This window comes from Xyrauchen texanus, chromosome 14 (assembly GCF_025860055.1).
Source record: "Xyrauchen texanus isolate HMW12.3.18 chromosome 14, RBS_HiC_50CHRs, whole genome shotgun sequence".
Lineage (NCBI taxonomy): Eukaryota > Metazoa > Chordata > Actinopteri > Cypriniformes > Catostomidae > Xyrauchen > Xyrauchen texanus.
In genome coordinates this window covers 37,726,208-37,736,950 of record NC_068289.1, presented here as the reverse complement: position 1 = coordinate 37,736,950, position 10,743 = coordinate 37,726,208, and the positions used below count along the sequence as shown (strand labels likewise).

At 35.0% G+C, this 10,743-nt stretch overlaps 1 protein-coding gene and 1 long non-coding RNA gene across 2 annotated transcripts in view; both read left to right on the top strand.

The window, feature by feature from the left end:
• pofut2 (protein O-fucosyltransferase 2) overlaps positions 1–5,800 on the top strand; it is an 11,211-nt gene extending 5,411 nt beyond the window's left edge. Inside the window, exons 6-9 of the mRNA XM_052142645.1 lie at positions 696–821; positions 1,086–1,266; positions 3,156–3,279; positions 3,813–5,800. Of these exons, the coding sequence (XP_051998605.1) occupies positions 696–821; positions 1,086–1,266; positions 3,156–3,279; positions 3,813–3,966 (585 nt within the window). The 3' untranslated portion in view covers positions 3,967–5,800. The remainder of the gene's footprint in view (positions 1–695; positions 822–1,085; positions 1,267–3,155; positions 3,280–3,812) is intronic.
• Positions 5,801–5,977: 177 nt separating this feature from the next.
• Positions 5,978–9,856, top strand: LOC127655417 (uncharacterized). The gene is made up of 3 exons (XR_007972037.1): positions 5,978–6,151; positions 7,752–7,830; positions 8,460–9,856. It is a non-coding gene; the product is annotated as an uncharacterized LOC127655417 (long non-coding RNA).
• The last annotated feature ends 887 nt before the right edge of the window (positions 9,857–10,743 follow it).

Here is a 10,743-nt window from a genome sequence, read left to right as displayed (position 1 = left end):
TTAGACCTCTGTGGATATGTACGGTATGGGGTCATCCTATGATAAAACATCGGAATATAATATAATTTACACCAACAGTTTAAATGTTACATCTGTGATAGGCTATTTATATAATAAATCTTTAAATATTATTGAAACACAAAATTAACTTTAATCTTAGCCTCAGATATGCTCAGATATCAGAAGTTGCATGCCCTTAACATGTACTGTGATCTGCGAACCCGTGTCCTCCTAGGAGAACATTGAATTTTGGCTTCCCTATATATAATTTCAATTCATTTAAACTGACTGTACTCAAGTCAGGAGACTCTAGGCTTTCATTTGATGCTGCGTTCCATTCAAGTCGGATGTAGGATATTCCTACTTAACATCTCCGATCTCCGACCATAAAGGCATTCCATTGCCAGATGATCAGAAGATAATGTGGAAGGAAACAAAACTGTAACACTCCCGTTAGCTGTTCGGCTGTCACCAGAGATGTCTAGTACCCAGTTGATAAACATTGCTGTAAAGCTAGTAAAATCTTAATGTATTTTAATTTGTGCCTTGAGTGTCCAAATACTCTTTTGGACCACCGTCCATGAATTTGTAAACATGATTAAGATAAATATTTTAGCTTTTGTCCTTTTGAAATATTTTATTTTCACCTGATCCCTTAAAATTGAACCAAACATTATGTGTTTTTTACTCCAAAGACAAGGCGAAGTATGGTGTTTGCCAAACACTTGCGTATCATAGGGGATGAGTTCAGGGCCAAATATCTTAACTCCACCGATAAAGAGGACCAGACACTGTACAACGAGGACTGGACCCGAATAAAAGTATGTTTCACTTACATTAATGCTTCTAAATTTTATTTTTCAAATACAAGAAATGCTGGTGTCACTGATGCAAACTAAATAGATAGCAGTCCTAGACTGTTTTTTATGCACCAAGGCATTTGATAAAAGACTTTAGCTTTGTCAAAGCTTTTCACGTGTCAAAACATTGCATGTTTGCCATGTGCTGTACACCCATGCTCACTTCATTTGTTTGACAGATCAGCCATATTTGTTACACAATTTGTTGTTAACTCTTAAATGCAGAACAGGCTGGGCAGTGCTAAGGGAGGCCCTTACCTGGGAGTCCACTTGCGCAGAAAGGACTTCATCTGGGGTCACAGAGAGGATGTGCCCAGTCTTAAAGGTGCAGTTAAGAAGATCCGTAGTCTCATGAAGAAGCACAAACTTGAGCAAGTTTTTGTTGCCACAGATGCTGATGAAGAAGGTACGGACACTATTAAGACAAAGCTGTATTGTGATGTTTGAAGGAATAGTTGACCCAAAAATGACATTTCTGTCATTGTTTACTCACCCTCATGTCACTTCAAGCATGTATGCTGTTGTTATTTTTTCTGTGGAACACTAAAGGAGAAATTTTGAAGAATCTTCACGCAGCTCTTTTCCATACAATGACAATTCATAGAGACCACATCTGTCAATCTCCAAAAAATTAAAACGCCATAAAAGCACCATTAATGTAGCCCAAAAAAACACGTGCTATTTTCCAAGGCTTAAACAGTGGTACGTGGTTCCTATGTGTGAGGAACGGCAGCCGGTATTTCTGGTGCCCCCCTATGTTAAGATGGTGCCGCTATTGGGAGTAGGTGCACTACACGGACTGCGAAATATGCGTATAGGGAGCAGCAGTACTGGCCAGTAGTACTACATTGAAGATGAATAATAATAAGAAATGTATTCAGATGGTCCCTTACCACACCCTCTACAGTTTTACATTTAAATTTATGCATTTGGCAGACGCTTTTATCGAAAGCAACTTACAGTGCACTTATTACAGGTACAATCCCCCCGGAACAACCTGGAGTTAAGTGTCTTGCTCAAGGACACAATGGTGGTGGCCGTGGGGTTCGAACCAGCGTCCTTCTGATTAACAGCCCTGTGCTTTAGCCACTACACCACCACCACTCTAGTCTAGTTTCAGACTATAGAATAACTTTCTGAGTTATTAATAATAAAAAGTGTATATCCTTTCATATATGCTGAGAACTTTCCTGACCCATGACTTATAAAAATACAATTATTTTTATTTCTTTAATTATTTAACTTCTTTATCTTATTTATGTGTACATCTGTGTTGGTTTATTTTATATTTTTTATGTTTTTTTTATTATTTATTTTTTTCCTTCTTGTCAGTGATTATAGTTGTACATTGTTGGATCTGTGTAATTTTTTTTTACATCTTATTGAACCTTCTCTTTTTCAATAAACATATCCACCATTTTAGCACAATGTTTAGATTTTTCAGACAGTCTCTTAACACACCCTTCACAGTATTGGCACATTTCAGCATAATGTGTGGTCGTTTCAGACCACCCCTTACACGTATGAAACATTTTCAACTTATATCAATGTTAAATAAACGATCTGGACAATATCACCGTGACGACATCTGACCAGTTTATGGGACCAGTTTATTGGATTTGAAACGGGATGCATAATTTCATATTTAAATATGGGTCAATCCAGTATTTTACTGGACAGGTGGCAACCAACCATACCTGGAGGTCTAATACACCCTCATGAACAAAGTGTAGATATGGAAAATTGTGAGTTTATCGGGAGAAATTGTAAATCGGGAGTACAGTTGGAGGAGGGGTAGAAAAATGGGAGAAACCTGGTAAAATCAGGAGTGTTGGTAGGTATGGTTTGTATATGGAGAATGAGATTTCAGTGGAGGGGAAGATTTTCAGCGAATAGCGACACATTTCAATCTGTTCCTCACACAATGCTATCTTTTGGCTTCAGAAGATAAAGTGAATAAGTCATATATAAGTCATATATATCCATAAATTATATTTTTTTCATAACACAAAAGGAGATTTTTTTGAAAAATCATTAAGTAGTATTTATGCCTGTCAAGCTCAAAAAAAGAAAAGAAAAAAATTATATATATAAATTTATTATTATTATTATTTTGATTTTTTTTAGCTTGACAGGCATAAATACTACTGTATGATTCTTAAAAAATTCTCCTTTTGAGTTCCACTGCAAAAATAACAGCATTCGGGTTTGTAATGACACAAGAGTGGGTAAATAATGAAAGAAATATTTGCTTAAATATGGATTTTTATGACATCAGGTTGTTTCTGCTTATAGAGCTAGCTAAACTGAAAAAGATGCTGCCTGAGATGGTCCGATACGAGCCCATCTTGGAGAACCTGGAGCTCCTGAAGGATGGAGGGGTGGCCATCATAGACCAGTGGATCTGTGCTCATGCAAGGTATTGAACCATATCCATATGGCTCTCTCTGTCCTCTGTCATCGCTGTCCTGTCTCAAAGAGGTTACATAAGGACTGCTTTAAAAAAATAAAAAAATAAAAACCTGTAGGCGGACAAAAATGTGCTTTAGCAACAATGCTTGAAAGATGAGTCATCCACTTGATTTATTTACACTTTGTTGCTTCATTTTAGATTTTTTTGTTGTAATTTTAGTTTTTTATTTCCTATTGAAAGAAGATTTGTTTTAATTATTTGCTATTCCATGAATTTGGGTGTGACTTGGAAAGATTATTTCCTTTAAAAACAAGAAAAACAGGACCTATGACAAATTAGCTTGCACCTTCACCCGTTCAGTCAACTCATGACTTTACTGGTTATGACTTCCAAATCATTTATCAAATGCTGTTGTGCTTTCCTAATTGATTACATTTGTAATCCATGTTGTTTGCAATGACTTAGTATCACTTAATGTTAATCACGTTATCAAGTTACCCAATGCCACCCACTCACATATATGTTGCCTTTCTTGCCAGGTATTTCATCGGCACATCAGTTTCAACCTTCTCTTTCAGAATACACGAGGAAAGGGAGATCCTAGGTTTTGATCCTAACACCACCTATAACCGTTTCTGTGGTGATGGTGAGAAAGAATGTGAGCAGCCCACACACTGGAAAATTGTTTACTGATAGCCACTGTACTGCAGAAAACAAGGTGCAAGATGAACAGACTGCTATTGATTCCTAAAATTCAACAGGATTTATATATTTTTTGAAAAAAGTTTTTCCTGAAAGCGTTGAAAATATATTGTTTTTAAAAGCAGAGTTGATAGTTTTTGTTCAGAACATACTGATAGTGGTAACATAAGACAAGGAAAACAAGTTGAGCCATATGAGAAATATCACATGGCTTTCATCACATACCTTGTGCCATACTCTTCAAATCTGTGAATGCTGCTCTTCTGTTCTCACGATTCTTTGGTTTTGGTTGTTGATCTGTCTACAGAATACCACTGTGATGAAAGCTCTGGTGTATTGTAGACAGGTTTTTTGTATCTGCACAATTTATACCATTTTTCATTTGGATAAATTACATATATGACCATACAGTATTAGTTTGTATGATATTGTTGTCAGTGTTGTGCCTCTGTGTGCTTTAGTTGCTTTGCCATACAGATTTGTATTTTATCTCATTCATTTTAATACTACTTGCATCATGCTTTTTATTTTCGTAAGATGAAGTACAAAATAAAAGAAGAACTTTAAATGCCTAGGGATGTAACATAAAATGTTAAATCACAGTAACGCCAACATCAGCTTTGTTTTCATTCCTTGGACGATGAACATTTCTAAATTTTTCTCTATTTTAGTGTACCAGTGTATTTTTTAAAATGTATATTTTCTACATGCCTCTTACCATTTAAAGATGTTCTCATTTGTACATTTTTGTGCATTGAAGTGGTTATTTTAATGCTTACATGTGATGTGAAAGTTGATTATTTTTTATTGATTGTCAATCATATTTTTCCTCTTTGTTTTCCCTTGATTTTTGTCAAAAGTGTTTTCTTAAAAGAATTTAAACTGATCAGTGCCTTTCAATCGCTAAAGTCTGGTCTTACGTATCCAGCAAATCATAACAGATCTAATTGCAGATAAATGATTTCAGAATAACCACAGTATGTTTTGTTTCCATTTACATAATTTTTATGGGGTTGTTGTGGGTTGAATCTGGTTTCATTTGATGGTAATCTGCCTAGCTCAAAGCTGTACTGATCAGTTTACCTCAACTTGTGGGTGGAGACAATGCTTTGTGACTTATACTCACAAAGGGCAGCATGGGATGCTTTGTTCTACTGGCGTTTCTGGGAAACTTTTCACAGTTCCCAAGATCCATCTCTTTTTAACAACAGGGTGTTAAATGTGTGTCCCAGTCTGGGATGTACATTTTTACAACTCTAGATTTTGAGCTGACCAATATATGTATTTCAATTTAATATATGTGTGTTTAAATCATTGTCAAAACCCCAAATTAAGAATTTGACCATTACTTTACTGAATGGGAGTTGTGGATAGCACAGGCTCAGGAAACTGGTCTGTTGACTAGTGGTGCTGTAGGGTAAACAAAAACAAAGATTTGGACCAGTACTGAGACTAGAGCTGGAATTATTCCATTCCTTTCTTATCTACATTACATACAGGCATTTGGCAAATCTTTTATTCAAGGTATACATTTTATGACTATGATACATGATGAACATGACCTTTGTGTTGCTATAGTGTCACTGCTTTTACCTGTTTTTATTTAATCACAGGTAAACTCAAATTCCTTAGCTCACAGCTCTTATGAAAACTTCACAGCCTGAAATCAATCTGGCTTTTTTCATCAATAACATACAAGAGTGAATAAAGATACACAACACAGATTTCATTTTTATTGATTTGTTATCATTCAGACATCTCCAACCAAGTATTATTGGCATACCTGTATTGTCTAAAAAAAGAACAACAATAAAAATGTCTCACTATCGCATTTATTGGTTTTTATTTCACATGAACTGCACACGCACACGACGCGCGGAATCAAACCGGTCTTACAAGCTGTGCTGTGTGAAACTCCCGCCTCTCACTTACGCTATAGGCTACACATATATGTGTAGCTATGTGTACGGGATATCACTGACAGCGGCGTGAAAATCTGACGAGAGACAGTTGCGCGATTTATTAAGAATTTATTAATCGCTTTTAATTAATTTGCTGCCAGGTGTTGTTGAAATATCACATGGAGAGCGTTCTTTGCTAGGAAATACCTGGCAACATGTCTTCATTATATCACACGCAGTGGATAAATTAATCTCAATACAACAGCCAAAACAAGGTAACTATAGCCTACAACGTATTTCTTTTTTCTTTTCTTTTTCTTTTTTAGTAAGTAGCCAGAGTTCTGGCATGTGGTCAAGTCTGCCAGATACTGATGTAGGCCTATTTGTTTATTTTATAAACGATAATGTAGGTAGCTAAATTGAGAGACAATCGAAGTAACGTCCAATCAATGATTAGGCCTACAATAAAAGTTTATTTGCGGCTGGTATTAAATAGCAGACATAAAAGGAATAAATAGGAAGTATTCAGTAGGGACGTTTTCTCCCTACATATTTAACATCTCTGAAAATTGCTTTCAATAGAAACACATAAGGACAAAGTTAATAAAGGCACCATATTTAAAAAAGACAATTAGCCTTTAAATATTATTATTTCAAATCTCAGTAGATATAATGTTAATACAAAGGCTTCCACTCTCAGACAAAAAAAAATTGCATCACCATTGATGCGTTTCGTATGCCGAGAGTTGATATCTGTGTGTGTCTCGTTAACAACTTCTTTTATTCTGTAAGTTCATAAAAAAATCAAACATTCAGTTTGCTGATTTAATTTTGCTGAAATATGTTTACTGTATTTGCTTGTTAAACAATATGCAATATTGCTTCTAAAACAATATTGATCTTGTTTTAAGTGCTCTGTTTTTTCAGAAAACAATACAAAAATTATCAAGAATATGATTTTTGCCCTAATTTCAAAGGTCTTGTGAGAGAAAGAAAAATAAAGATGTAACGTGGATTCTCTTGACATAAAAAATATAATCATGCTGTAAAAGGGTGTATGGCGAGAAATAGCATTTTAGCTTAACTTAATTCTAAATGTTCACGTTACAATTTACACAAGGTCTATTTCTGCTGCGCCAAACTTACCTCAGACTTACTCATATGTAACACATCTTAAGAAAGTGTTTCACTGCTGTTCAAAAGGTATTTGTATTGCATAATTTATATGGAATTTTATTTCCCCGACTGAATAGACTTAATATTACATGGAACAAATGACAATAAAATGCAATGTAATCTCTTTGGTAATCAAAATACTTTTTACAGTTACATTTATACAATGTAACTGTATACTGATTACTAATTATTTAAATTAAATTTGATGTATATTGATTACCAACAATTTGTAACTGTAGTGGAGTACAGTCACTAATATTTTGTAATTGAAATACATAATCCTGTTACATGTGTTCCGTTACTCCCCAACCCAGTGTATCTCTCTCTCTATATATAGTCGTGCAGTGACACCAATAAAGCAAATACATTTTTAATATAACATCATATAAAGATTTATATAAAGTTTTGTTTGCACTGTTGTGCTTCATTTGAAGTCTGCACTTCAAATGTGCTTCATGTTGTAACATCTAAATGAACTGATTTTATCAAAAATATTATTTTACCGTGACTCACCAAAAAAGGGATTTTTAAGGTTTAGATGTAGTAGAAATAGCTCCTTAAGGTAACAATTGCAGGTTACCCTTTTTTACAGCAAGTGTCGAAAACAACAAAATGCAAGAATTGCTGAATATCTTTGCCAATGTAACAGAAACGGTTACATTTCTGAACATCTTTTCTCTTGTCTTTAATCTGAATTAGCACTTCTCCTCTGATGGCCTCCTTACAACAGTTAAGACTTCTTCTCTGGAAAAATGGCCTGGGTGTCATCCGGCAGCCAGTGAGTAGAGCCAAATCGGAAAATCACTATTCAAATTATTATTATTTACATTTATGCATTTGGCAGACGCTTTTATCCAAAGCAACTTACAGTGCAATTATTACAGGGACAACACCCTGGAGTTAAGTGCCTTGCTCAAGGACACAATGGTGGTGGCCATGGGGTTAGAACCAGCAACCTTCTGATTAACAGCACTGTGCTTTAGCCACTACGCCACCACCACACCTAATTATAAATTAATTATTTATAATGGAGTAAATTCTGTGAAAAATGACAGGTTTCTAGACAAGGTATTATGCACAGCCCAGGTGAAAATGGTATTGATGTTTGAATCATATATGGATTCTGTGAAATTCTGTGGTTGCACTTTCCATTAATGCTTAAAATAAAAGCATGACTTTGCATGATTTACATATTGCAATGTTCGAAGTTAAGAGGAAGTACCCCAGAGGAAGTGGTCATAGTGTGTCTAAAATGTAAGTTACTTGCTACTATCGTCTTGAATTAAAGCAAAATCCACTCTCAAGCGTAATGTTGTACTAAATTCGCTACAACACCACTCATTCTTGTGTGATATTGCTTAAGTAGAGTCTTTTGTAACACACATTTGTGTTTTTTCATGTTTTCAGGCTTGGTCGCTGGCTCTCCTTATCTGGCCTCTTGTGATCTTTATCATCTTGGCCATCACCCGTACACAGTTCGCTCCAATCCTCAAAGAACCATGTGTGTACCTCTCTCAAACATCATCCTATATATAGACTACAAGAGAAAGTCAAATAAATGTGTCAATATCTCACATTATCTAGTGTTTAATGATAATGTTTTAGTGTTTTGAGCTGAGAGTCCAATGGGAGTTTTCTAGTTTTGGAGATCCCTCGAGGATCAGGTTGTTATGTCTGGTCTTTCCCGTAAGTCGCTCCCTCTTGCCTTGCGGTGTGCTGTTCAGGTAAACCCAGTGTTTATCTATCTGTATATCCATCATACTGTAAGTAACTCAAAACACATTTCATAACATCAGTAAACTAATGCTTAAACTTAGTGGTCAACCATTTTGGCATCAGTGCTAGTTCTAGTTGATGTATTTGCCTTAATATTTACATTTGAAAGGTACTTACTGTTTAGGTGACGGTGTGAATAGGTGCTAGTTGTGAAAGAGGTTTTCTATTCTTAGAAGACAATGCCTTTGTTACTTGATTTTCCCACCATGTGATTCTTACATTGATTAGCTCAAGCAACATGATGAAGTAAAGAACCCAAGTGTTATTGGTACAGAAGTGACAAAGAAATATAATAGACGATAATCCCAAGATAAAAGTAGAGAATAAATATTTTTGCAAATGTTTACCTCACAATACTATATTGATATTCTCATGCCAATGGACAATATTTTTATTTAAAGATGCACTCAGTACTGGTAATTTTTTCTTTTGTTGTCCTGGACTTGGACACTGACATCTATCGGCATGGATGCAGCATCATTCAAACGCAATAGATTTCAGTTACCAAGGTGTATTCAGCATTGTTTTCATCATTAAATAAGCGTTACTCCTTTAAAACATTTATTGTAAATTTAAAATCTATGTATAAAATCATGAGCATTTACATGAAAATGAAGACTCCAGTCATTTCAGTGACCATATAAAAGCTGTTTTCATTCTATATGGAGAGGGTCTCATAATTGGGGCTGCCATGTTAAGATCACATGGCCAGCCGAATACTACTCGCTTAATCTCAGCAACCAGCCTGTAATTGGACACTTGTAACATTAGCTCAATCCACTCAAATATTTATATTTAAACAAAATCAAAACTCAGAACTAGCTAAGAATATAACTGCATAAACGCTGAAGTGTGCAAAGCAGATAAAAGAGAAACAAGTGAGTAAAAGATCACAATGACCACATTTACATGCACTTAAAGTGTTTTATTCCAGGGATTTTTGTAGTACCGGTAAGTGGTATTCTGAAACGTCATGTAAACGAGAATTCAATTACCTACCAAAATTGCTGAATGAAACACACAAAGAACATCCAATGCCCAACATGAGACATGAGCTAAGGGTATTAATACACTTTGAGGGTTATTGATACAAACAGTAGGCCTATACTAACATTGCACTATAATTAACTGGATAAAACTTGCACATGATCTTGCTCTTTTTTCATTATTATTATATATATATTTTTACATTATTCAACTTGTTCAACTCATTACTCAAAACAAAAATGTGCTAACACAATTTGTGGTAGCCTTGCATTATTCCACCACAAGGCGGCACTCTTAGAACATAATGTTGATTCAAATGTTCTAAATAAGAACGCTTTATCTTAAAATGTTGACTTGTTGTAGATCAAAATCTAAATCAAATGTTTTTTAATGATGTTAAGTGTTGTTAAAAACACCAGAGGGAGAGAAACAGACCTATCTTCATGCCATTTACACGTATCCACAGTAATAAAAAACTAAATGTTTTACAATGATAATAATGTTTTCAGTCACAGTAAATTTATTCATTTGGGAATCAGACTACACTGGTCACACTGTATGTTTCACACTGTAGATTCAAAAGAACTGGCTCATTAGAGTCATTAATTTGGGAATCAGACTACACTGGTCACACTGTATGTTTCACACTGTATATTCAAAAGAACTGGCTCATTAGAGTCATTAATTTGGGAATCAGACTACTCTGGTCACACTGTATGTTTCACACTGTAGATTCAAAAGAACCGGCTCATTAGAGTCATTAATGTTGTAATCAGATTACACTGGTCACACTGTATGTTTCACACTGTAGATTCAAAAGAACCGGCTCATTAGAGTCATTAATGTTGTAATCAGATTACACTGGTCACACTGTATGTTTCACACTGTGGATTCAAAAGAACTGGCTCATTAGAGTCATTAATGTTGT